The sequence below is a fragment of the Mirounga angustirostris genome, unplaced genomic scaffold, assembly GCF_029215605.1.
Source record: "Mirounga angustirostris isolate CCGP_5_RB_7025 unplaced genomic scaffold, mMirAng1.0.hap1 SCAF_11, whole genome shotgun sequence".
NCBI lineage: Eukaryota > Metazoa > Chordata > Mammalia > Carnivora > Phocidae > Mirounga > Mirounga angustirostris.
The window spans coordinates 42,354,015-42,380,305 of NW_026991719.1; the positions used below are offsets into that span (position 1 = coordinate 42,354,015).

Below are 26,291 nucleotides of genomic sequence, written 5' to 3' on the forward strand. Positions count from 1 at the left end.
GGCCCAGTGCAATCCTATATTCTGAGTCCCAGTCTCCAATTCCTGCTTCCTTCAAATTTCAGTCCTGGCTGGATTGACACAAATTATAAAAATGAGAAATTCTTGCTCTGGGAGCTGGGATGAAACCCTAGGTCAGAACCTCCCCAGCAGTGGCCCCATCTGGGACCTTTCCCAGCACTGCTGCCAATTCTTTTGGAGTGGGGCTGACTGCCACCTTGGACAAGTCCTGTGGCATGTCTGAGCCCACTCAGTTTGGTCTGAGGGAAGCCCAGAACAGTGCTTGGCACAAAGCAAATGCCCAGTAAACCTTCACTTAGTTAATGAGACCCCAGAGGCTGGGCGATGACTACAGGCAGGGCAAGAAGCAGAAAGGAGCTGTGGGTTCTGTGCGGGAGGAGAGTGGGGTACTCTTAGGTGGTCTCAGGAAAACCAGGTGGGCCCTGAGTGGGTTCCCACAGGCTGAGGGCCTCGTCCTTTGCTGTCACCCATGTCTTCTGTCAATGGACTTAGATTTTCTTTCTCTTAGGCAGAAGGTAAGCGGGAGACAGGGTAATCCCAATTTAGTTTCCCGGAAATTCCTGATGCTGTCAGAGGACCCCTCTGCCTGACATATTATATACCAGGCTAAATCCAACCTCCGGGCCTTTCTATTGGCAGGACTCTACTCTTGAGTATTCTTATCCTTTCCATCCCATCTGTCCTTCCTCAGGCTGACCTGACTGACCCCTTGTGGAATCTCTGACTTGCCCCCCACTCCTCACCCAAGCCCCCACACATCCTCTCTCCTCCTCCTTCCTCCATCTCTGTCCGGTCCCCTCCCCCTCCCCCCCCCCACCTCCACTCTGTCTCCAGCTTTTTTTGGCTGCTGTCTCTTCCTCCTCCTCCTCCCTCCTTCCCTGACGCTGAATAATCAGGCCTGGCTGTCCTGGTTTCTGGAAATATTCGTGTGTGGGCAGTGGCTCAGGGCTGAAGCAGGGGATGGATGCCTGGGGGGCGCTGGGCAGCCCCAGGCCCCCAGGACAAAGACACTGAAATCCAGGGCTATGGTCCATGCCTGTCTCCCCCTGGGGAAGGGAGAGCAGGAGGTTTATTGAGCATTGGAGGAGGGGTGGGAATTCAGAGGGCATGGACACAGGCCATTTCATCTCCCAGGTCCTCCTCATCGAAGCGAGAGAGGATCGATTCCTCATCACTATACAGGGAGCTGGTCCCTTGTGCCAGCAGGTCACTGGCGGCACTGTCCATCTCGTCCAGTGTCAGGCGACACGCATCTGCAATCTCCTGCTTGGCCAGGGCCACAAAGCGTGGGTCTCGGGCAAAGAGGCCCAGGCCCTCGGAGATGAGCACCTGGGGGTACAGATGGCATCAGAGTTGGAGAGGGCACAGCATGGAATCAAAGCAGTGGGCACAGAGGGCTCAGTGTACATAGATGATGCACCATCCGTGAAGGAGTGCAGGGAAGTCACTGGGGACACTGGTGCACACACATCATGCTGAGCAGAAGTCGCAGAGCAAAGGGATAGATAATCACATGCACAATGCAGAGACCGGAGGGTTGGGGGTGGGGCTTTTCCCTCCTTCCCAAGCTCCCACTTCTTCCCCTTCTCCCCCAACCCTCTTGCCCATGTCCCTTCTAGACTCACAGCTTCCACCAGGCTGTCAGCACTGCCCCTCTTGCCATGGCTGGAGTCCGAGTGGGTTCCAGGCACGTGCAGACAGGTGAAGGTGCGCAGCCGACCACTGGATTTGCCGAGGTATCCCTCCCCCGCTGCACCCTCCTCCACCAATAACAGTGGGGCATAGAGGAGCCGACCCCGTTGAGGAGGGGTTGCCCAGGAACCCTGGACCAGAATAAACACCAGGGGGATCAGAACTGATGGGTGGGATATGAGGATCTAGGACTCACCCCTGTGCCTACCTCTTACCACCGCCTACCTTCCAAACACAACTGGAATCAAACTGAATGCCTATGTATCAGACTTGAGTTTATTCAAGAGCATAGAAGACCTAGCTTTAAATCTGAGCTCTGCCACTTACTGGCTGTATGATCTTGGGTAAGCCTCTCTGGGCCTCAGTTTCCTCATCTGTAAATTGGGACTAACAGCAGTACCTATCTCACAGGTACAGTGAGGCTTTTATGAATTCATTTTTTTGGGGGGGTGGGCAGCAAAGCAAAGTTTATTGAGCTCCCAAAGAGGGAGGGGACCCGAGTGGGTTGCCCCCCCTCTTTTTTTTGCTTTTGTGAATTCATACATGCCCCATTCTTCAGAAGACATGTGGTATGTTTGATAAATTCAGCCTAGGCTAACTCCACCGCTCCAGACCTCAGCACCCCATTCCCCACCTCACCTGCGCCCTGCTGGGCCCTGAGTTGCGCCCACGATGGTAGGTGCCTGGGATGGGTAAATCTTCACAACTGCCCTGGCGCCGCAGACACTGGATAGTGAAGGAAGGCTTCCGACCTGGGGGGCGGGGGGGAGGCATGGGAGGGCAAAGAAGAATGTCAATGGCACCCCAGCCCTCTGCCTTGCTTGCTCTTGGGGGGGCCCCAGGATCCATGCCCACTCTTACCTGCAGGTGTGGGGGGCAGCAGACGGCGGCGTGGTACGCTGTGTCCATCCAGGTATCTCTGGGGTCTGTGGGGTGGCAAAAGGATGGGGCGTGGGGGAGTCCCTGCCCGCTCGTCTAGATAGGAGAGGCTGTGTGGGAGAGAGGGCTGGAGTTGAGCTCAGGCCTGGGCATGGGTGATGGGGTCCCATTACTCCTGCCCTCCTGCACGTGGCTCATGGGGTCATCGTACATGTCATGGCCAGAGTCCTTGGTGGGGACTTCCTCTTCTTCATCCTGATTCTCCTGCTCTTCGGTTCCCTTGGGCTGAGAACTTCCTTCTTCTGGAATGGTGAAAATGAAACCCCCAGAGCTTCTCCTGGGGAAAGTGAAGTAAGTTAGACCAGATACCCCCACAGGTCCCCCTAATATGTGGCCCTGTGCTCCTGGTTCCTTCTTGTTCCATGCCCCATCCCCTACAGAAACACTGGGCTTTTGGGTTTTTTTTTTCAATTGGGAAAACTCACATAATATAAAATTAACTTGTCATCATTTTTTAATATTTTATTTATTTCTATATTTATTTATTTGAGAGAGAGACTGGGGGAGGAGCAGGGGGAGAATGAGAGAGAGAATCCCAAGCAGACTCTGCGCTGAGTGCAGAGCCCGACTCAGGGCTGCATCTCATGACCCTGAGATCATGATCTGAACTGAAATCAAGAGTCGGATGCTTAACTGACTGAGCCACCCAGGCGCCCCAACCTGTCATCATTTTAAAATGAACATGGGATTTCTTTTAGTAGATGTTTCTCATGGGAAGGACTCAGCATTTCAAAAAAATCAAAGTTGGCTTGTTGAAGAGACACTGTCAACACAGAAACTGGGGGTATATTGGGGGGAGGTGAGGAGGAGGCTGTAAACGCTAGGTGTGACTTCACTTCCTTCTTTCATTATCCCTGTGAGGGAAGTGCTGTTATCATCCCCCTTTTACAGGTGACAAAATTGAGGACCATGGAAACTGAGTGACTAGCCCAAGGTCACTTGGCAAATGGCAGAGCCAGGATTTGAACTGAAACTCATTTAGTTTCGTGTTATGTGCTTTTTGTATTAAGCCTTTGCATTGCCTTTCTCATATGAGTCCCTTCTTACCCTCTGTTCCCATCTGAGCCCTTGGGTTCCTTCCATCCTTCCCAAATTTCCATTCAAAGGCCCCCTTGCCCCTGAATTTCCCCCATGTAGCGGCTAGACCCTGCCTTCCCTTACAATATCCCACCAGACCCCTGACCATACCTGTGGCCATGGGATCCAGCCTGGGGTCCACTGGGCTGTCTGGAATTGGGAGCCCCCCCATCGTCATCACTGGGCCCAAGGGAGAGTGAGTCTGGAGGTCTGTCCCCAACAGGCAGAGACACAGAAATCACGGAGCTCCGGCGAGATGGGGGCTGGGAGCCCATTGGGGCCTGTGGAAGTCACAGGGCTGAATGTTGCCATTCATGTTACATCTAAGTCACTTGGTCAGTGACACAAGTCACTTGAAGTTTATTTCCAGTGACCTCCCTAGGGGCTGAATCTGGGTCTCACCCTCCAACAGTGGATGGTAGGTATCAAATAAACGTTTGCCTGTTGTAGGGGAGCTTCTCTGGGGGCCTCTTTCCCAAAGGCAATGTCAAAGTTACATAAGGAATTAAAGCAGTCTTTTTTACAATCAAATTCCTTAGGGGAGTGAAAACTTGCCCTCACTTTGTACGTTTCTGGGTTCTTCTCATCTTCCTCCTCCTCTCCCTCCTGCCCCTCTTCCTCCTCCTCCTCATCTGTGTCACAAGTGAGGGCCTGCCTGATCTCAGGACCCAAGTCCTGTAGGCTCCTCAGACCAGCCTGTGGGGGTAGAAAAATAGGGAAGCAAGGCAGCTCAGGGTCCAAACCCCCCCGTTCATGAGCCTGCTCCCCATGCAGGAGTGTGGGGTGTGGTAAAGGGTCCCTCAGCCACCCCTGACCCTCTGTGAGTCCTGGGACCTCTGTTTCCTCGTCTGTGACATGGGTTCCATGAGATCCAGAGGGCAGTCAGCCTCAGCCCCAGTGCTCCTGCATACCCCTGCCCACCCAGGCCCCTCTCTGAAGACCTGAAGGGCAGAGGAGGTACTTGAGGGGGCCTCGCTCCCTAGAAGCCCCTTTTCTTTCCTCCGCCTGAATTTGCGGAAATAGTCCTGGATCAGAAATGTGGCGTAGAATTTGCCCACGGTGACCTCTTCCTCTGGGGGCAAGGGAGAAGAGGCAAGGTCACATAGGGGTCCTCTGTTCCCCCTACCCACAGCATAGACTCTCCTTCGCCGCCCCCCCCCCCATCCAGTGCTAGTTTTGTGATGGTGAGCAATCATTTGACATTTGGACGGGCTCAAGGAATTGGGGTGGAGCTAGCTCACCGTCAGCAGGGGGGATGACCTCATCTAGCAGCTTCTGCTTCATCCGCTTCCAGATCTTTTTGATGACAATCCGCAGCTCCTGATTGGCTTGTTCCAGGTTCCCTGCATCAGGAGAGGATGTGGGGCATGAGCCAATAGGAGGAGCCCTTCACAGCCACTCCTTCCCTGTTGGAAGGGGCTTCACAAGCTTCTACCGCAGTCACACACCATCCCCATTGAACAGGTGGTAAAACAGGCCTGGAGAAACCAAAGTCACTCATTTTGAGGTTCAGAGCCAGGAGCCAGGCCCATCACTCAATGAGATTGATCCCTGCATCCTCCCCAGTGGCCCTCCTGCTCCTGCCCCTTCCCCATCCCTCCCATGCACCTTCTGTCTTGATCTTCAAGGATGTCCGAACCAGGGCAAAGAGTGTGGCATTGAATGTCACTGTCCCATCTGAGTTGAGGGGCATGTTCATCGCCACAAGTCTCTACACACACCAGGGACATGGAACCCACTTTGAGCAAATGCCAGGGATGAAGACATTGGATGCCCAGGGGCAGAAACCTTTGAAGATAAAACCAAGCACACCCTCCCCACCCAAGACAGGGTCCCTGCCCACCCCTGCCATGTGGTGGACAGCCCTCTCAGAGGTGGGAGGTGGGCAGGGGCACAGACCTTGCAGGCCACTCGGTGTGGGCACAGCTTCCCAAATCCCAAGGGGGGCTGGATACGTCTCAGCAGGGCAACCACATCCAGGTGCTTGATGCGGCCCCTGACACAGGTGGGGGTGGGTGGGAGGCACCCGCTGGATTGGAGATACCTCTATCCCTTTCTGAAGACTCCACCAGCTCATCTCTACCTCCCCCCACCCTGCAACAACCCAGAGCCTGCCAGGGAAGAATCCGAGGGCAGTTGGGGAAGGCAGAGAACAGAGGCAGTGGGAACCTTGAGGCATCTATTGGGTAATGGGAGGTACAGGTCAGAAGTTCTGGGGCTGGGGGACTGGGTGGGGCAGTGCAATCCCAGTTCTGTGGTTATAGGCTATACTTGGCTCCAGGGTCATATTCAGACCAGATCCTCTTGAATTCATCGAGGTGATGGGGGCCCAGGATGGACCAATCTCTGGTTAGATAATCAAAGTTATCCATGATGACAGCCACAAAGAGATTTATGATCTGTGGGCCAGTGAACAGTGGGGGTTAGCTGAAGGGCAGAGCCAGGCGTGGGGGGTTGGTGGGACACTGAGGTAAACTTATGGTTACTGGGTCACGAGTCCCTGGGTTGATCCTTTTTTTTTTTTTTAAAGATTTCATTTATTTATTTGACAGAGAGAGACACAGCGAGAGAAGGAACACAAGCAGGGAGAGCAGCAGGCAGAGGGAGAAGCAGGCTTCCCGCTGAGCAGGGAGCCCGATGCGGGGCTCGACCCCAGGACCCTGGGATCACGACCCGAGCCGAAGGCAGATGCTTAACGACTGAGCCACCCAGGCGCCCCTCCCTGGGTTGATCTTATCAGACCAGCCCTTTCACCCGCTCTGAAGATCTGGGCTCCCCACCTTGTCCCCAGACCCCTCAGGGCCAGCCCCCACGGCAGTGGTGGTGGTTGTGGGGAAACCGTCCTCACCAGGAAGGCACAGAGCATGAAGAAGCTGATAAAATAGGCGATGGCAAAATTGCTACCACAGGTAAACTCCTCGCCAGGGCTGACGTCAGACTCAGGGTCACACCGATTCCCGGGAAGGCTGGCAAGCATTATCTCCTGCCATGCCTCACCAGTGGCACACCTGGGGGTCACACAAGGAGGCCATCCTGGAGGGGAGGCTATGAAGACATGGCAAGTGGCATTGTGGGGGCTGGAGGGGTGAGAAGATGATCCACTTCTTGCCAGGGGTTACATCTGGCACAGATAGATTCCATAAAGCATTTCAATATTTTAAAAGCTGGTGTGGCCATGATGATGACAGTCATGTTCATCGGGTATCCCCATTTCAGTCCCCATGTTACTGATAGGGCACTGAGGCTTAAGAAGAGGATATACCTGCCAGCTAGAAAAAGGATGGCTGAGGCTAGATTATTACACAAGACCCTTCAGATCAGAGCCATAAAAGGTCTCAGGCAAAATAGAGCCCCATGCTGCCCTGTTATTTCTACAGCTCAGGCATTCTGGGGCCCAGACAGGGTGTGTGGGGACCCAAGGGCATGCTGGGGACCAAGATGACAGTGGAGGGGGTGTAGATGTCACCTGAACAAAAGCAGCACAGCCTGTGGAAAGGTCTGGAAGTTGTTGTTTCGGTTGATCTGTGTGCCATCCTGAAGAGCCACCTTGCCAAACATCTGTGGGTGCACAGGGCATGTGTCAGAGGGGCAAACCCATATGTTGCCCCCACAGGTTGTCACCCATTTCACAATTTCTAATACTCAAAAGATCCTCACAACCCTGACCTGCAGGCACTGCTGATCCCATTTCACAGACGTGTGGACTGACTCAGTGTCATCCAGCTTGTCTTTCAACCCACCACCCCCACTGTAGGTGAATTCCTACCCAACGCCCCTCAGCAGAGGAGTGCCTGAGGGATGCTCCCTAGGGTCCCCACTTGCCTGCATCCCAATGACTGCGTAAATGAAGAATATCATTGCAATGAGAAGAGCCACATAGGGCAAGGCCTATGGGGGTGGAGAGGAGGATAGATATTCAGGTCCAAGCAGAGAACTATAAGCCCCAGAGAACTATCAGCCCCAGAAACTATAAGCCCTTGAGGGACACTGCTCCCTCAAGCCTGGGCCTGCAGAAAGATGTGGCCCATCCCCAAAGTGCCCATGACTACCAGTGTCTCCCAAATGTGGACACGGTATTAAATACAATAGAATACGGTCAGTGAGGCCAAGGCATGTTGGGAATTAGGAGCCTAGAAAAACAGAGAAAACCAGAAATGGTAAATTGCAGATGGGTATGGCACACTGGGAGATGTAGTTCTTGGGGTGGTAAAGGGACAGGCTGAGAGGTGTGAGATGGGGGTGAGGGGTGGTCAAAGGGATGGGGGGGTTACCTGGAAGGACTTGATGAATGTCCAGAGCAATGTGCGGATTCCTTCACCTTTACTGAGAAGCTTGACTAGCCGCATGACTCGGAAGAGGCGAAAGAAAGTGATGGAAATGCGGGAACTGTCCTCAGAGCTCTGAGGTTGGGGGTGTGGTAGGTATGATCAGTCTACATTTGCCCCAGCCATCTCCCTGTCTCATGCCTAGGCCCTCCCAGCCCCCAAATCCCTCAGGACTCAGGCCCCAGGATGGTCAGGTAACCTTTCTAAGGACTCTCAGGAAGAAAGGAAGGGAGGGTGGGTGTGGAAAGAAGCATAGAGTCCCTGTTGTGAGGTGGGGGCTACCTCGCCAAGGTGACCACCATTCTGAAGGGAGATATGGCCAAGACAGAGGTGACAGAGGAGAGGATGAGATCACAGGCCCGAAGGGAGCAAGAACAAAGGGAGAAATGAGGTAGAGATATAGGGGATGATGGTAGAGTCATTATTCAAGGGATGATGGAGAAGGTTATATGGTAGTGGATCAAGATGGTTGTGGGAAAAGTTGGCAATGAGGGTGGAAGAGAAATGAGACAGTACAGGAAATGATGGCAGAGAGCCAGTGGAGCCAATGGAGGAAATGATGGAATCAGTGGTTTCATGGAGATGACGGAGATTAGAGAACCGGTGGAGGAGCCAATGGAGAAGCCAGTGACGGAGACATGGAACCAGCACCATTGTCAATGGAGGTGATAGAGCCATGTAGTACCCAATGGAGGAGATGATGGAGCCAATGGTGGAGTCAGTGGTGATGACAGAGCCGTGAAAGATCCAGTGTTGGAGACAGTGGAGTCGTTGGAGGAAATGGAGCCAATGAAGCAGTCAGAAGAGACGATGGAGCCAAAGCAGGAGTTGGTGGAGATGATGGAGCCAATGGAGGGGATATAGAAGCAATGAAGGAAATAACAGAAATAACAGGAGAGTCATTTTAGGAGATGGCAGAACCAGAGGATAGGTTGCAAATGGAATAAGGGAGCTGGTGGAGGGGGACTTTGGCTAAACCCGACAGGGACTCGGGAGATACGGAGCTAGAGTGAGGATCACTGAGTCTTCAGGAGTAGGGTGGAGGTAAGTGAGAGGCACCTACTCATATGAAAGAAAACCCTGGGGTTGAGGTGGGGGAAGGTTGGGTTTGTGGAGAGGCCAGTCCTTACGTTGACTTCAGTGACGGCAATGTCCACTACACTGCCCACCACAATAAGAGCATCAAATGTGTTCCAGGCATCGGTAAAGTAATGCTGTAGGCAGGAAAAAAGTAGAGCCTTGTCTTCTCAGAGCTAGCAAGCTAGCACAGGGGGCCAGTGGTAGGGGATATTGTAGAGGCAGGGCCCAGCTTGGACCACATGATGGGCCTGCATCTGGATCCCTCTCACTCCCTGGTCTCATGAGCCCTTGGTAGCTGCCCCCTGAGAGCTCTGCAAGGAGCTCCACCCCCAAGGAATTCACCAGTGCAGGTGAGTCTAGGGCTAGGGGGGCACCTTAGGTTTGAAGGCGATGATTTTGAGCACCATCTCAATAGTGAAGAGGCCAGTGAAGACCATGTTGAGGATGTCCATGGCGTAGTTAAAGGGAGCAGTCTGTTCATAGTGCTGGGAGAGAAAACCAGGTGTGAGGACAGAGCCTGAGTCAGAGACCTTTCCACCTACAACCAAATATTTTCTGGCTTGGACTGAGGTGAGTCTGGAGACGTGGTAGCACTGTGCGTTGGCCAAACCCCTCACACTGTCTGTATCCCAACATGGATATTGGAAAGCCCAGCTCTCGATTTCCTAGCTTTCCTTGCAGCTACTTCTGACTAATGAGACAGAAACAGAAATCAGCTTCTGTGAAAACTATTTTTGCTCTCCAATAAAGGGCTTAAATGAGGAGAGCTCCCTGGTGCAACCTTCCCTCTTTTTTCCTGCCTTGAATGTGGTTTTGATGCCTGAAGCTGTGGCAGTCATTTTGTGACCATGAAGCAACAATCATGAGAATGAAAGCCAGCTTGTTAAGAATGGTGGAGGAGAAAGAGCTTGGATACCTGATGAACAATGATTAAACAGTCTACCTCTACACTTCTTGTTATATGAGGTAGCTACCATATTTTGTTGACTCCAATATGCACATCTTTTCACATTTGGAATCTCTGAAATTGGGGTGCATTTCACAATCAATGGCAACTTACAATGGTCATCTGCCATTTTCCCCACATTCTTATATCTCTTAAGTCAGGATGCAACTTCCAATTATTGGCCTTAGATTTGAAGAGATGTGGCAAATATTTTTATAGCTTAAGTCTCTGTCAGTTGGGGGTTTTATTACTTGCAGCCTAAAGCATTCCTAATGGTTCCCAGAGGATTGTGTAGACAGAATAGGGTAAGGTGTCTGGCAGGGGTCAGGGTGGGGAGCTCAGACCTGCATGGCTAGAGCAACCGTGTTGAGCAGGATGAGGAGGAACATGAGGTACTCGAAGGCAGCAGAGTTCACAGTGGCCCACACACGATACTGATGTGGGTTCTTGGGGATGTAGCGGCGGAGTGGCTGGGCCTTGAGGGCGTACTCCACACACTGGCGCTGCATATGGGTGCAGGGCATGAGTGAGCAGTGGGATCCCAAGGCAAGGGGGTGGTGGGGAGGGGCTGGAGGTCATAAGGTGAGGGGTCAGAGGTCACCTGGTTCTTGTCCAGCTCACAGTTTTGGTACTCCTGCTCGCCCTGGGCACGGAAGGTGATGATGACAAAGCCCACAAAGATGTTCATCATGAAGAATGCAATGATGATGATGTAGACAATAAAGAACACTGAGATCTCCACGTGGTAATTATAGATAGGGCCCTTGTCCTCTGCGTTTGCGTCGATGGCCTTGTATAATAGACTGGGGAACCAGTGGGAGTAGGTGAGGAGATAGCCCAGCCCCCTGAGACCTGTCTCCAGACACCTTATAACAGACACTCTAGAATCTCCTGCTTGGCACCCTAAAGGCCCCAAATCCCCTGACCTAACCACCTGGGACCTCCATGCATACCCCAAGCGACCCCACCTAACCTCAAAGACTCTTAAATTTCCTGTATCAGCCCTCTGGAGACCCAGAGATACTCATACAACCCTCTAGAGAATCCCCACCCCGGTCCTCCAAGACCCCCAAATCCCTTAAGTTCCCATGGACCCCTAAATTCCCTTCTTTAGGCACCTGGAGATCCCCATGCAGCTCCCCAGAACTCACCCACAAGCCCCCAAAGATCTCTAAATCATGTCCCATCAACTTGAATTCCTTGCTTTCCGTGCTCCATCTTCCCAAAGATCTTCAACTAGAACCCCAAAGACTTGTACAGCTCTCTGAAAACCTCTGAATCTCCAGCTCCATCTCCTCTGAGACCTCCTCCAGTGCTCCCCTCCAGACCTCTACCTGGTCCCCCCCTAAATCCTACCCAGTCCTTTCTAGACTTCCTCAGAGACCTCTAGCCTTCCTAGAGACACCCCCTACCCAGTCCCCAAAGCACCCCCAGCCAACTTCTGGAGGACCCCCACCCAGTCCTCTGATATGCTTACCAGTCCTCAAAAAAACCCTATCCAGTCTCAAGAGACCTTTACCACATCCCAAGATACTTCCCATCCATCCCCAGGGAGATCCCAGCCTAGAGACTCCTGCCCTGTCCCCTGCCCATCCCTGGGGCCCTGCTCCTTACGCAGGCCAGCCTTCGAAGGTGGAGACAGTGAACAAGGCCATCATGGCTGAGAGGACATTGTCAAAGTTGAAATCACTGTTGACCCAGAGCCGCTCCCGGACCAGGGGCCGTGATACATCTCCATCAGGGTAGACCAGGAAGGAACCCCTGTGGATGTTGCAGACAGGCTGGGTGGGTGAGCAGGGGTGGGAAGCTGGGGAAAGAGGACTGGGGTCTCCAGCATGGAGGCAGCAGGGCATAGTGATGAGGCTGGATAGCCGGGTTCAAATCCTGCCCCCCCCTTCATTTACTGGCTGGGTGACCTTGGGCATTTAACCTCTCTGTGCTTCAGTTTTCCCCATCTATGAAATAAGGATACTAACAGAACATATTTCCTGGCTTGTTACAGGATTAAGTCACTCAATGAGAATAGTGTCTGGCACATAGTTGGTACCATATCTGTTAGCTATCACCACCATTATTATCATCGTCACCTCCCAGGAAAAAGTAATACTAATAATCAACATTTATCAGCACTAAGTATATGCCAAGCACTGTGCTTAGCTTTACATGTAGAAACTTTACATTGTAATACACGCTCCAAGTAGTAACTCATTTACTCCTCACAGCAACCTTGTGAGATCTGCACTCTTTTCATCCCCATTTTTCAGTTAAGGAAAATGGGACTCAGCAAGGCTGAGAAATGTACCCAAGTCTCATGAGATGAACTTGAACCAGGAATGCCTGACTTCAAAGCCCATGCTTTCAATCACTACCTTCTACAGGAATTTCAAGATGGAAGCCTGGGACTTCGTGGCAGTGGCCATGGGTGGGGGGAGTGTTTGGGGATTTCTGGGGGGTCCAGAGTAGAATGTAGGTAACTCTGGAGAATGTGGAGAGGGGTTTGGGGAGGTACTGGGGGGTCTCTTAGGGCTTGGTGAGATCTGAGGGCCTCTGCAGCTCTTGGGAAAGTTCTGGGAGTGTGTTGTGGGGCCTTGGGGAATTCAGGGGGTTTGGGGGTCCTTGATAAAAACTGAGGGAGTGTCTGCAGTTCTTGGGAGGAAGCTCTAAGGTTCCAGGGGACTTGGTGAGATCTAGGGGCCTATTTGGCCTTTGGGAGGGGTTCTGAGCTCCATGAAGGGCAGGGTTTGGGGCACTCACTTGCATTCTTGGGGGGTGTGTTTGGCTTCATCAGTGCAACTGTAGAATTTCCCCTGTAGGGAAGATATTTGTCAGGCAGGTTCATCCCTTACTCCCCACCTTGACCCGTGCCCAGGCCTCCCTCCAGTGTTTCCTCTCACCTTGAAAAGCTGCACACCAATGCAGGCAAACATGAATTGCAGGAGTGTGGTCACAATCATGATATTCCCGATGGTCCGAATAGCCACGAACACACACTGCACCACGTGCTGCAGGCACCCACAAATATGGTTAACGAGACTGCAGGCCACAGCAGCCAGGGGGTAGGGATTCTGGGTGTAGATGGGGCTCAGGCACTCGGGCTGGGGATATCTGGTCATGGATCAGGGATATGCGGTCAGGGCCATGTGGAATAATGTTTACCAGGAAGGGATATGTGGCCACATTTCAGGAACTTGGGTCAGAGAAATGTGGCCATGGGTAAGGAATTTATAGTCACTTGTAAGGAACATGGGTCAGGCCACGTGATCAGTGGTCCAGGATAGGTGGTTACATGTTGGGTCCAGGCTGTGTGGTCATGCATCCGTGCAAAAGGCCAGTCTGATCGGAGATCCTGGCCCTAGGAATGGGGCAGCATATGGGTCCTGTGGGTTTGGGTAGGGTTGGGTTACCTTGAGTCCCTTGGCCCTGTTGATGGCTCGGAGAGGCCTCAGTACTCGGAGTACCCTCAGAATCTTCACCACTGAAATGGCGCTGGAGCTGTGGAGGGGTCAGTCCTCAGGCCCTGGCCCAGGTTTGGCCTCTGCTCTGGGAGGAATGGAATGGGCAGGGGGTGGGGAGGGTCACTCACTGGATGCCAAAGGAGATGAGGGACACGCTGACCACCAGCAGATCCAACAGATTGAACCAGCTACGGCAGAAGGAGCCTCGGTGCAGGAAGGCCCCGAACACTGTCATCTGGGGGAAGGGGAGGAGGATATCAGGCTAGACTCTAGGTGTGGGGATAGAGAGGGGAGGAGGGTATGGAAACAGGAGAGGTGGGCTGTGGGGGCGGGTGCAGGGTGGTTTGGGGCAACTGGGGGTATGACTGGGGGCCTATTCGTTACCTTTAGTAGAATCTCCACGGTGAAAATGGAGGTGAAAGCATAATCAAAGTACCCCAGAATCTGGGGGGTGAGAAATAGGGGAAGCCACTGAGTCATAGCTGAGAGGAGTTCTAGGGGTATGTGTGTATATGTGTGCGGGCACGCATACCTTTCTGTAAGTTTTGCTGTACCTCCGTCTTCCTCTCCTTCCCTCCCTCTCTTTCTCCCTCCCTCTCCTTGTGCCCGTTAGGACACCCCTGGGAGTGTTCCCCCAGCCCCCAGCCAAAGGCTCACGTGGTTGCGGAAGGAGTGGGCTCGGATGGGGTCCTCAGCGGCCAGGGACACACTGCTGAGGATGATGAACACCAGGATAAGGTTGGTGAAGATATGGTGGTGGATGAGGGTGTGGCAGGCCTTCCTCAGCCTGGGGAGTGGGAAATGGGCTGTGGTCAGAACCCAGAAGCACAGAGTTGATTGGGAGAGCCCAAGGGAGACAGCTCAGCCTCTTTTGCATCAGGCCGTGCACCCTGCCAGAGGCTTGGCTGCTCCCTGGCCCTCCACCTGCCCCAGCCCCTCCTGCCTCAGCCCCCTACCCACTCCCAGCACTCACGGGTTGGTTTGGCTGAGACAGAAGAAGGCACTGCCCTCAGGGATAGGTACCACCTTCTCCTTGGGGACAACTTCCTGCAGGAGTTCCACACGACCTGCACCTCCTTCCTCCTCTTCCTCCTCCTCCTCTTCCTCCTCCTCCTCTTCTTCCTCCATGCCTGGCACCAGAAGAAGACCAAAAGACAGACAATTAATTGGAAAACCTATGTAAAGCACCTAGAATAGTGCTTGTCACATGGCAAATTCTTCCCATCTCCCTGCTAGAATGTTAGCTCCTCAGAGAAGGGATTTTAGCCTGTTTTGTTCACTGTTGTGTCTCCAGCACTTAGAACAGTGCGCAGGACACAGTAGAAGCTCAGGAAATGTCTGTTGAATGAACATCACCATCCTTGCAGTCCAATACACACTATTTTATAATAAAGGCTCTGAGAAGTTCTGCAGTAAAACAAAAGTGTTTCTCTTCTTTAATCTCAGCGTCCCAAATGTTGCTGGCCACACACCAAACCCATTACTTTTATTTATTTATTTAAATTCAGTTAGCCAACATATAGTACATCATTAGTTTTTGATGTCGTGCTCAATGATGCATTAGTTGAACACCCAGTGCTCATCACATCATGTGCCCTCCTTAATACCCATCACTCGACTACCCCATCCCCCCACCCACCTCCTCTTCCACCACCCTCAGTTTGTTTCCCAGAGTCGAGAGTCTGTCATGGTTTGTCTCCCTCTTGGATTTCTTCCCATTCAGTTTTCCCTCCCTTCCCCTATGGTCCTCTGTGCTATTTCTTATGTTTCACCATATGATAACTGTCTTTCTCTGACTGACTTAGTTCACTTACAATAATACCCTCCAGTTTCATCCATGTTGATGTAAATGGTAGGTATTCATCCTTTGTGATCAAGCCCATTACTTTCAAGATGATTCCTGAAAAGACTTCTCCTCAGAAAGGAAGATCTCAGGGGTCAAGAGCTCTGTCTGGGTGCTGTCTCTAAGGTCCCACACCTCCTCCACCTGGCCCTGCCCACTTGCCTGCTCCTTCATTCTTTCTGCCCTCCTCTTCCTCATTCTCCCCACCAGACACCTGGGGACAGAAAGATGGGGGTCACTGATGTTGGGGGATACACTATAAGATGGACCCAGGGGAGGCACAGAAGGAACAGAGTAATGGAGGGATGCACAGGCAGAGGATGGGGGTTAAAGACACACACATGTGGACAGGTATTGGTGGTAATGGGAGGTGTAGACCTAGTGCTCAGGCTTCTAACTCACCAACACTCCATTTTCCTGTGGGAGAGCCCCCTCAGTGCTCTTCTCCCTGTGAGAGAAAAGGGGAGTGATTGCTAAGGATTACGGCAGATAGGCGAGGCTGAGGGGGGTCAATGCAATCAGAACAGACCTTTCTGAGGTCCCATAGAACCTCCCTGCTTCGGCCCTCATTCCCACAGTCTGTTCTTTTCAGAGCAGCCAAAGGGATCCTGTTACATCTTAAGTTTAGCACATTCTTCCTCTGCTCACACCTCTCCCATGGCTCCCACTCACTCAGAACAAAAACCAAAGTCCTCACCATGGCTCAGAATGTCCCCAGTGGGGTCTCCCTATTCCCCCATTTGAGCTCACCTCATACCACTCTCCTCCTTGCTCACCCCACTCCAGACTCACTGGTTTCCTTGGTGTTTTATTGAATGTGCTGAATGTGCACCTCAGGACCTTTGCACTTGCTGTCCTCTTGTCTGAAGCACTCTTCCCCCAGATATTTTCATGGCTCACTTTCTCACTTCATTTGGGTGTCTGTTCAACTGTCACCTCTGTGTAAAGGCCTTCCTTGACTACCCTAACCAAAACAGCAACTTCCATTTCTCTCTATTCTTTTATTCCATTTTCTTTTTTTCATTATATATCATTAACATATATTTAATTATGTTATATATTCATTTGTTTGTATTTTGCTTGCCTTCCCCAAATAGAATGTCATCTTCGTGAAGGCGAGGACTCTGTCTACCTTGACCCCTGTCGTCTCCTCAGTGTCTAGAACATGGCCTGACACAAAGTAGGTGATCAATGAATGCATGTTGAATGAATAAGGACCGACAGGTTGGATCTGGGGATATGGATTGCCAGGGTGACCGAGGCATCTCTGGTGGTGTGAGATGTATGTGTGGGGACCCAGTCAGCGATCCCAGGGAGAGACTATCTTGGGGGCAGAGTCAGACATCACCTGCCCTTGTCCTTGGCAGTCCCTGCATCTCCGCTGGCCAGGTTATCCACAGCAATGGCAAGAAACACGTTCAGAAGGATGTCTGGGGTGAGCTCAGGCTGCAAAGGATAGAGAAGCAGCCTGCCTGTGGACTGCCCACATCCCCTTAGCTACCCCTCGTTCTACCATCACCCAGTCCCTCAAGGCTCCAAGGATACAGTTGCCGCAGATGAAGAGGATGATAAAATAGACACACACCAGCATTCCTGGGAAGAAGGGGCCACCATAGGCCATGATACCATCATACATGACCGCGTTCCAGTCCTCACCTGTCAGGATCTGGGGGTGGGAGTTCACTGTGAAGCTCTTTGGACCCTCCCACCCCATGGTTCCCCCCTCCCCACCCGACCCACCTATCCCATGGTCTCCAGACCCCACCTGAAAGACAGTGAGGAGGGCCTGGGGGAAGGTATCAAAGGTGCTCCGCTTGGTGTGGGTCTGGTCAAAGTTGAACTTGCCCCCAAATAGCTGCATGCCAAGCAGGGAGAAGATGATGATGAAGAGGAAGAGGAGAAGCAGCAACGATGCAATGGATTTCATTGAATTGAGCAGTGATGCCACCAAATTGCTCAGAGATGCCCAGTGCCTGCAGCAGAGATGGAAGAGGCAGGGTTGACATGTCCAGTGGTGAGTCAGAAGCCAGGGCAGGACTCCAGCTTGCAATGCGCTGGGGGTGGGCCAGGTCAAAATGAGCTTTGGAGTTGGGTTGAGGTGAAGATGTGAGGAGAAGGTTGAGTTTGGGGTTAGGGTGGGCATTGAGGGTGTAATGAGAGATTATATGGAAGTTGATGAAGCTAGAATTGGGTTTCAGGTTGGGACTGGGATTGGGGTTAGGGGTTAAGAGAGTATTTGGGGTTTTAGATGACTGAATTGGGGATAAGGCTGTGGTTGAGGGTTGGGATAGAAGAGGGGATAAGGATGAGATTGGGTCTGGGTCTGGGGTTGCAGCTGGAGATAGGCTACTGGTTAGGAGTTAGGGAATTGGGGTTGTGGTTAGTGATGGGGATTGGCTTCGAGTTAGGGATGAGATTGGAGATGGGGTTGGCCTTGGGATTGGGTGTTGAGGCTGTAGATGAGCTTGCATATGATGAGTGGCTAGAGGTTGGGGTTGGAGATGGTGTGATGGTTGCGGATGAGTATGGATGTGAGTTCAGAGATGGGGCTGGGAATAATGTTTGAGCTGGAGTTGAGGTTGAGGAAGGGGATGGAAATGAAGTAGACACCCTCCCCAGTGGACTTTAATCTCCACGAGGTGAGGGGAGCCTGGGTGGCTCAGTCGGTTAAGCATCCAACTCTTGATTCCTGCTCAGGTCATGATCTCAGGGTTGTGAGATAGAGGCCCCTCTTCAGGCTCCTAGCCGGGCGTGGAGCTTGCTTAAGATTTTCTCTCTTTCCTTCTCCCTCTGCCCCTCTCCCCCAACTCGTGCTCTCTCTCTCTCAAAATAATCTCCATGAGGCGGGAACTTGTGTCTGCTTTGATTCCTGGTGTTTCTCTAGGGCCTGGAAGAGTGCCTGGCACGAAGTGGGCACTCAGTGGATATTTGCTGAATGAATGGTGGTGAGGCAGATAGTCACCGGAGCTGGGGAGGGGGCTGTCAGGGCTCTGCTTGGGGCCCCAATCCTCCCCTGCCCCACGCACCTAGTGACTTTAAAGATCCTGAGGAGGCGCACACATCGGAGCACTGAGATGCCCAGGGGCTGCATGGCGCCCACCTCCACCAGGGTGGTCTCCAGGATGCCTCCACAGACCACGAAGCAGTCAAAGCGGTTGAAGAAGGAAGAAACATAGGCAGAGGGGCCCAGACCGTACAACTTGAGAAGCATCTCCACCGTAAAAAGACAGAGCAACACCTTGTTGGCATACTCTATGGGGAGAGGGGCAGAGGTGACTGGATTGGCCAATTTCCTCGGTGATGTGTAGGGAGGGGCCATGGGGCGATCTGGGACAGCTGGTATCAGGCCAGACACAGGCTGGTGGTAGGGCGAGGGTTAGGGATTGGGGTGAGTTTGTAGGTCAGAGTGGGTGAGGTTTTGGAGGGCTTGGAACTGGGGTGAGGGGCAGAGTCAGGGTGGGGGCCTCGGTCAGCCTCAATGAGTCCAGGAAAACTCCACTTCAAACGTAGTGTTAGAGTCTGGGGTTTATTTGGGATTGAGGCTGGTTTGAGGCTTGGGGGTCAGAAATGTGTTCAGTATTCAGGTTGGGGTTGAGATTAAAATGAATAACACTAAAAGCGAACACTTCTAAAATGTTAGCTTTATGTGGACCAAGCCATGTTCGAAGCACTTTTCACTTTAACTCACTTAATCCTTCCAACCACCCCATGAAGCGGATACGATTACTAGCCCCATTTTGTAGATGGGGAAACTGAGACACAGAGGGGTGAACCTGTCCAGACAGTGTGGAGTTAAGATTCCGGACCCTGGAGCCACCTGCCTGGGTTTGCCACTCACTAGCCAAGTCCTGGGATTAATCATTTAATTCTTCGGTACCTTGGTGCTCAGTACCGTGTGCCTTAGCACTTGCTTCACGTAAGGTTTCGGTGAAGAGAAATTGAGTCAGTACATGCAAAGTGCTGAGAACAGAGCTTGATGCACACGGCAAGCGCTCCAGAAGTGTAAGCTCCAATACAAGGTGGGATGGGACAGGCTAAGGTTTCTGCATTTATTAGGGCAGGAAGGCACTGTCTGGGGGTCTGAGGAACCCCAGAGATCCTGGATTTGGGTTTCTAGGGTGGAGGGAATTGGGGGCTGGGGAAGAGGGCTGGCAGTCTGGGGGGGGGCGCACCCTGGATCTGGGTGAGCCACATGGGCTGCCCGTGGTGCTCTGAGGCGATGGTCAGCGTGTTGAGGAAGACGAGCAGCAGAACAGCCCAGTAGCAGGCGGTGGACTTCACAGCCCGCCGGCAGCGCGCCCGAAGGCCCCGGTTGGCTCGGCGGAGGCGGCGGCTGGGGGGAAAGGCGAGGTCCCTGGCTGAAATCAGCTCCCTAAGCCAGGCCTGGGGGGCTCGGGTGAGGTGGCCTGGTGGTCATGGGGGACTTGGAGGTGGGGCTCACACAAAGCCAGGGGGCCCAAGAGTTCCGTAACTTTCCCAACTCACCAGACCCTGGTTTTCATGATCTTGTTTCTGGAAAAGAGGAGGATGGAAGGTGGGCGTCATAAGGGACTAAAGGGCAGTCAGTGGCTGGGGTTGGAGGTCAGGGGCTGGGGTCAAGGTTAGAGGGTAAAGTAAGGATGGGGGTTGGGGTCTGGACTAGGTTCTGGGCCGGCCAGGGGTCAAGGGCTGGGGGCCCTCACAGGCAGCGTGTACAGCTGGCCAGAGCCCCCTCCTCTTCTTCCTCATCGCCTGGGGTCTCTGTCATCGAACCCGTGTCACTGGCTGGGAGGCTGGCTGCGGGCAGGGTGGGAATAGAGGTCAGTACATGAAGACCCCAGGGTTCCCCCCTTGGTTTGCTCCTCTGTCTACCCATCCCAGCCCCCTCCCCAATCTGGATGGACCCCCACCATGGCTGCTGGTGGAGCGGGTGGAGTGGCTGAACCAGCGCAGACGCCCATGTCTCCTAGCGGTCAGCTCTGCCAGCTGGGGCCCTGCGGGACAGGAAGGACAGTTGCGGAGCGTGGCCTGAGGCTGGGTTAAGGCCGTGGGGGGGTGGGGGGGGGCTGTTATTTGGAGTCTTTGCTCTGGGTACAGTCCGGGAAGGGTGTTCTGTGTCCTAGGCTGGACCTGGGGGCTGCGCCAGTTGGGGTGGGGTCTCAGGAGGGTAGCCCACATGAGAGGCATCTGTGGGCAGGGAATGGGCCTGACTGGGGGTGCCTACGGGGGCCGGCCCGGCCCTCTTCAGCCATAGCACCAAAGTTGCCGTCAGCTGAGGGGTCGTCGATGTCCAGCTCCTCTGCCTGAGTGATCCAGTCCAGGTAGCCTCGCAGGTCCTCCTCCAACTGCTGCTTCTCCCGCAGCTTCTGGAAATCCCCTCGTGCTTTGGCCTTCTCCCTCTCCTTGGAGAACTCCCTGAGGGAAGAAGATGGAGAGCTAGGTGGGGGAAGCACCCGGGCTCCCTTGCCTTCACCATTCCAGCCCCACTGGCCTCCTCGCTGTTCTTGGACTATGTCGAGCACATTCTCGCTTCGCACTGGCGGTTCCCTTTGCTTGGAGCATCCTTTCCTCGGATCTCCACCTGGCCCATTCCCTCATCTCTTGCACACTTCTACTCAGATGACACCTCACGGAGGTCTGTCCTGATTGTGCCTATCTGTAATTGCAAGATTTGCCCATTGCTATCCTTAGGCTTCCTTTCTTTCCATAGCACATATTCTGTATAAAACACTACATTATGGGAGGCGCCTGGCCGGCTCAGTCGGTAGAGCATGGGACTCTTAATCTCAGGGTTGTGAGTTCAAGCCCCATATTGGGCGTGGGGCCTACTTGAAATAAGAAAAAATTTCAGCAACCCACTACACATATGCGTGGGGGGTGGGGTGGGGGGTGTGGGTGTGCGTAAACACAGTCTGTTGTGTATGTTGCTATTATCTGTCTCTCCCCACCCGAATGTAACATCCAGGAAGACAGGGATTTTTGTCTTTTATTCCATTCCTAGAATGGTGTTTTGCACACAGTAGATGCTCAATGTTGACTGACCGAATGAAGGGGTATTTCAGATGGGTTCTGAAAGGATGCCTAGGAGTTTGCTAGGAAGAAAACAAGTGGGACAGGGGCTGAGGGGCAGTATGGGGGGAGGTGTCTAGGCTCCTCACCCACTCAGGACACCAAGCACAAGGTTGAGGACGAAGAACGACCCAAAGATGACGAGACTCACGAAATATACCCAGGGCAGCTCATACCCCATGGCATCCTGCATCTGGGGAGAGAGAGGACATGCATCCCTCAGGATACACAGATGCTCTCGCCTGAGCTCAGGGAGGAAAGGCAGGTGCAGTCTCGCACTTTGTGCCCGTCGTCCACCTCACCCAGTAGAGCACATCGGTCCAGCCTTCCATGGTGACGCACTGGAAGACCGTCAGCATGGCGAAGAAGAAGTTGTCGAAGTTGGTGATGCCTCCGTTGGGCCCTGCCCAGCGCCCGCGGCACTCGGTCTGGTTCAGGGTGCACACGCGCCCAGATCCCGAAGACGCGCAGGGCGACGGGTCCTCCTCCGCTTCCACGTCTGTGGGAAGACTGGAGCTTTGTGTTCTGCAGCCTGCCGACCCACAGTCCCTGCTACCCTGGAGCCCCGCCCACCTGAGAAGTTCAACTCAGGGTTCGAGATTTTTCTCAATCGAGGGCAACTGTAAGCTCCTAACTCTGCTAGATCAGGATTCTGAGTCCTAACTACGGGTATCTGGGGAGTGGAACTGTAAAACTTGCGGTGGAATCTTGTAAATAACCGTGAGCCGTGAGCCTGGGGGAGGAGTCTTGTGAATTGGGAAGGGTCTCTTGAAAAGAGGGCGGGCGCAAGGCTTGGGCGGGAGTCTGGATAAAGGGCCTGAGTACTTGGGACCAGTTCCGGAGGATGGAGTCAAGCGCCAGGTAGGGTCTTGGCCTGTGGGTGGAGTCTTGTGATGGGGCGGAGCTATTGGCAAAAGGATGGCTGTAGCCCGGGATTGAGGGCGGAGTCTTGAATAAGGGGGTGGGGCTTGTTATCTTGGGGGCGTGGAGCCTGCGCCTGGGGGTGGAGTCCTGTGGATTTGAGTGGGTTTTTCTGAGAACAGGGTGGGGCCTAGGAACCAGTGGAGGGGGGTGTCCTGTCCCGGGAGGGGTGGAATGGCTGACCAGATCCCAGGAAGTAACATGTCTTGTGCATGCGTCCAAGGAACAGCTCGAGTCCGATGATGGCATAGATGATGATGACGAAGAGCACGAGCAGTGCGATGTGCAGCAGCGGTACCAGCGCCTTCATGATGGAATTGAGCACTATGTGCAGGCCTGTGGGGACAGAGGGGCTAGGTCGGCCTAACCCCCCTCCGTCGCCCCTCCCCCACCGCCAACCTCCGGGGGCGTGCCACTCACTTGGGACCCCAGACACCAGCCTCAGCGGCCGCAGCACCCGAAACGCCCTCAACGCCTTCACATCGAAGCCCCCCGGCTTCCCCCCGGTGTGCAGGGTGTCCCCCGGCCGACCAGGGCCCTGCTCCAGTAGCACGCTGAACAGCCTGATGGGGTAGCACGGGATGAGGAGGCCGAGGTCGGGCCTGGGGACCTCCCTCCACCCCTCCCTTCTCAGAAAAGCACAGGTCCCCGTAACTGGAAATGCGAATAAGTTTAAAATATATTAATATTCCTGATTCTGGCTGCCAAATGGGGGCAGTCGGAAGCAGATATTTCCCTGAGCCCCGAATTCAGCGGGCCTGGGGTAGGAAGTTGAACTAAGGTGGGGGTGTCCCCTGCAGACGCGCACCCGACCACAACGATGATGAAGTCGAGTAGGTTCCAGCCATTGCGGATGTAGGCGCTGGGATGGAGCACCAGCCCATAGGCCACAATCTTGAGCACAGTCTCCACAGTGAAAATCACCAGGAATACATACTCCACTTGCTCCTGAGGGCGGAGGCCGGGGGCGGGGCGGGAGAGTGGGGAGTTATTTGGGGGTGGGGCTTGAGGGGGGCCGGGGTTAGGGAAGCATAGTCCAGGATCTAAGGTTGGCTGGATAGGAGAGGGTCATCTGAGTCAGCGAGGAGCGGGGATGGGGGGCTTGAAGGGTTGTGGTGTGGTTCTACTGGGGCTGTATCCGGCTTGGGGCGGGGGGGGGGGGGGGGGAGGGGCTGTGCGAGCCTCACCAGGTTGTGGTTGGCAGTGTTGGAGTCATCCTCTGGGAAGGGGATGTAGACCCCCAGGGCTACACAGTTGGCAAAGATGGTCAGCAGGATGAGGATGTCGAAGGGCCTCAGGTGGACAGTCAAGGACCCAGGCAGGTAGGTCTCAGCATCCCCACATTCCCTTGGGGCCCTCCCCATCCAGTGCTGACGCTTGACCCAGGGCGACCAACCCTGACATTACCAACCCCTGCCCTGACCAAGTCTTTGACTTTGAACCCCCTAGAAACCTTAGCCATCCCAACTCTTGCTTTGATTTAGTCCTTGACTCTTGACACTCCTCCTCCCCCCAGTGCCTTCACCTTTCTCAACTCACCCTCTAATCCAGTTCTAGACTCTTGATCCCTAGTGACCTCAGCCTTCCTCCATTCTAGCCCTAACCTAATCCTTGACTCTTGGTACCCTGGTGACCCTCACCCCTGAGCCCTGCCCCTGGTCTTCCAGGATGCTTCCACTCCACAATGCTGATGCAGGATCGCCGCAGGGGGTTGGCCAGGGTGAGGCAGAAGAGCGCCCGGGGTGACCGCTGAGCACTGGCCACTGCCACTGTCTTGTGCTTACTGTGCTGAGTCCTTCGCTTAGGGGTCTCCAGGCCCCCCGCCCCGCTGATTTCTTCGCCCCCTGATGCTGGAGGCCCAGGGCACAGCCCCCATTCAGGACCGGGGCCTGCCCCATTGGCTGGGCTGGGCTCTGGGGTGGTGTCTGTGTGGAGAAACCGAGTCATGGAGGGAGGGGGGTATTGGGGCAATCATGGTTGCCTCCTTCCTGATCCCATCCCTGTGTCTGGGGGAAGGAGAGAAGAGCATGTAAAATTAGGGAGAGTTGGGGGGGTGCCTGAGTTAAGAGTTGGGGGGTAAGAGTTGGTGTTGTAATTGATTGGGGGTAGAGAGAATTTGTAGAGAAGGGAGGGTGAGATTACATTTCCAAGTAAAGTAGGTTTTGCTGTTAGACTTGGTAGGGAGTTTAAATTGGCATGAGGTAGGATTAAGTTTATAGCTGGAGGCAAATTTAGGGTTAAATTCGAGTGGTGGATTTTGGATTGGATTTAAACACAGGTAGGAGTGGAGTGTGTGAGTTGGGATTAGAATTAGTATCAAGGTTAGGGTTAAAGTTAAGTTTGGATGGGATTTGAATTTGGCATTGGGGTTTTCAGCTAAAACCATTCCCAATTCCTGTGGCCTCGTTCTAGCCTCTGAGGGGCAGTAGGTTGGTTTGGTTAAGATCCTCAGTGTTGGATGGGCAGTATGGGGAGAGGTGTCTAGGCTCCTCACCCACTCAGGACACCGAGCACTGCCGACCCACAGTCCCTGCTACCCTGGAGCCTGAAGTTGAAATCCTGACTCGACCACTTGGTAGCTGTGTTCAGCCTTGGGAAAATTATGCACCCTCCCTGAGCTTCAATTTCCTTATCTGGGTAATGGAAAGATAAGAGTACCTATATTATAGAGTCGTCGTGAGGATTAAGTGAGTTCAGCATTCAGAACAATGTCTGGCACAGAGTATTATTCCCATTTTGCAGGTAAGGAAATTGATGCAAAAAGGGAGGTGATTTGATGAAGTGGCTGAATTGGGATTCAAACATATGCAATCTCTGACTCCAAGCCTTCATGACTTACTGCCACCATCAAATGTGTTCATTCTCTCTCTCTCTCTCTCTCTCTAGTCCTTAAAAATTGATCTGCGCTCTTTTTGGAGAGTCAGAGACCACTCACTAACAGTATTGATATCTAGATGTTGGGGTTGAAGTTAGATGAACTTAGAGCTCATACTAAGGGCTGTATCTACATTGGGGTTTCGACTCTAACAGGGGTTCTCCCTCTGGTTGGTAAGGTTTGTGTTAGGATTGAGCTTGGGGCTGGCTTTGGAATTGGACTTGGGGTGGGCACTAGGATGGAGGTTGGGGCCAGGATTAGGGTTGGGATTCAGTTGGGAACTAAAGCTGTGGATGTGGCTGGGAGGCCATGGGGGCAGGGTCTGAGTCAGGCTGAGCGTCAGGGTTTAGGTGGCAGTAAGGCTATGTTTGGTTCTGGCTGGGATGGAAACAAGGTGATGTGGTTCTGGTTCCCGGGTGGCTCTCTGGGGGTGGGGTCCTGTTGGGCAGTAGAGGGGCAGAGGGGCAGAGGGGCAGAGGGTAGAGCAGAGCCTAGGCTTGCTCCAAGGGTCTGCAGGGGTGGAAGGCTGCTCTCACCTTTCCCGCCTTCAGATGCCGACATCCTCCTTTCCAGGTTGAAGAGCCATCTGCACACAGCCCCCCTCTTTTCCCCCAGCTTTAGAGAGATTAAGGTCACAGGGCGGGGCCATACCAGGGTTGGATGGGAGGGTGAGTAGGGGTAAAGATGGGACATTTATGGGCTAGAGCCTGGCAACAGAAAAGGCACTGATTTTTATAGGGGCGCCTGGGTGACTCAGATGGTTAAGCGTCTGCCTTCTCCTTGGGTCATGATCCCAGGGTCCTGGGATCGAGCCCCACATCGGGCTCCTTGCTCAGCGAGGAGCCTGCTTCTCCCTCTCCCTCTGCCTGCTGCTTCCCCTGCTTGTACACTCTCTCTGTCAAAAATAAATAAAATCTTTAAAAAAATTTATAAAATATATACCAGCACCAGTCAGAAATTAAAATAAGAAAAATGATATCATTTCCCAACAGTATCTGAGCTTTGAAGTACATAAAAATAGACCTAACATAATATACTTATGTGTAAGATCTCCATGGAAAAAATATTCAAA

At 53.3% G+C, this 26,291-nt stretch overlaps 1 protein-coding gene across 3 annotated transcripts; it reads right to left on the minus strand.

The window, feature by feature from the left end:
* Positions 1 to 1,116: 1,116 nt before the first annotated feature.
* Positions 1,117 to 26,083, minus strand: CACNA1F (calcium voltage-gated channel subunit alpha1 F). 3 transcript variants are annotated; one of them, XM_045891588.2, is made up of 48 exons: positions 25,706 to 26,083; positions 24,109 to 24,113; positions 23,532 to 23,637; positions 23,153 to 23,292; positions 22,765 to 22,907; positions 22,528 to 22,680; positions 21,726 to 21,922; positions 21,513 to 21,616; positions 20,579 to 20,769; positions 20,265 to 20,348; positions 20,058 to 20,151; positions 19,861 to 19,887; positions 19,548 to 19,708; positions 18,402 to 18,627; positions 17,141 to 17,348; positions 16,921 to 17,041; positions 16,724 to 16,805; positions 15,778 to 15,823; positions 15,538 to 15,589; positions 14,506 to 14,662; positions 14,190 to 14,319; positions 13,917 to 13,976; positions 13,661 to 13,767; positions 13,482 to 13,569; positions 12,972 to 13,079; positions 12,832 to 12,884; positions 11,692 to 11,838; positions 10,679 to 10,880; positions 10,422 to 10,580; positions 9,506 to 9,616; positions 9,182 to 9,265; positions 8,334 to 8,354; positions 7,998 to 8,126; positions 7,549 to 7,614; positions 7,193 to 7,284; positions 6,575 to 6,734; positions 5,998 to 6,125; positions 5,626 to 5,722; positions 5,335 to 5,437; positions 4,968 to 5,069; positions 4,668 to 4,798; positions 4,288 to 4,422; positions 3,838 to 4,007; positions 2,801 to 2,926; positions 2,572 to 2,699; positions 2,350 to 2,462; positions 1,644 to 1,841; positions 1,117 to 1,347 (listed from the first exon to the last, which is right to left on the minus strand). In XM_045891588.2, the coding sequence occupies exons 1-48, from the start codon at positions 25,910 to 25,912 to the stop codon at positions 1,117 to 1,119; spliced, it is 5,883 nt and encodes a 1,960-aa protein (XP_045747544.2). In that variant the 5' UTR covers positions 25,913 to 26,083. The 3 variants fall into 3 exon arrangements, with proteins under 3 accessions (XP_045747544.2, XP_045747455.1, XP_045747372.1); XM_045891499.1 differs by having other exon boundaries at positions 20,612 to 20,769; positions 24,017 to 24,269; positions 25,756 to 25,780; XM_045891416.1 differs by having other exon boundaries at positions 24,017 to 24,269; positions 25,756 to 25,780.
* Between the last annotated feature and the right edge of the window lie 208 nt (positions 26,084 to 26,291).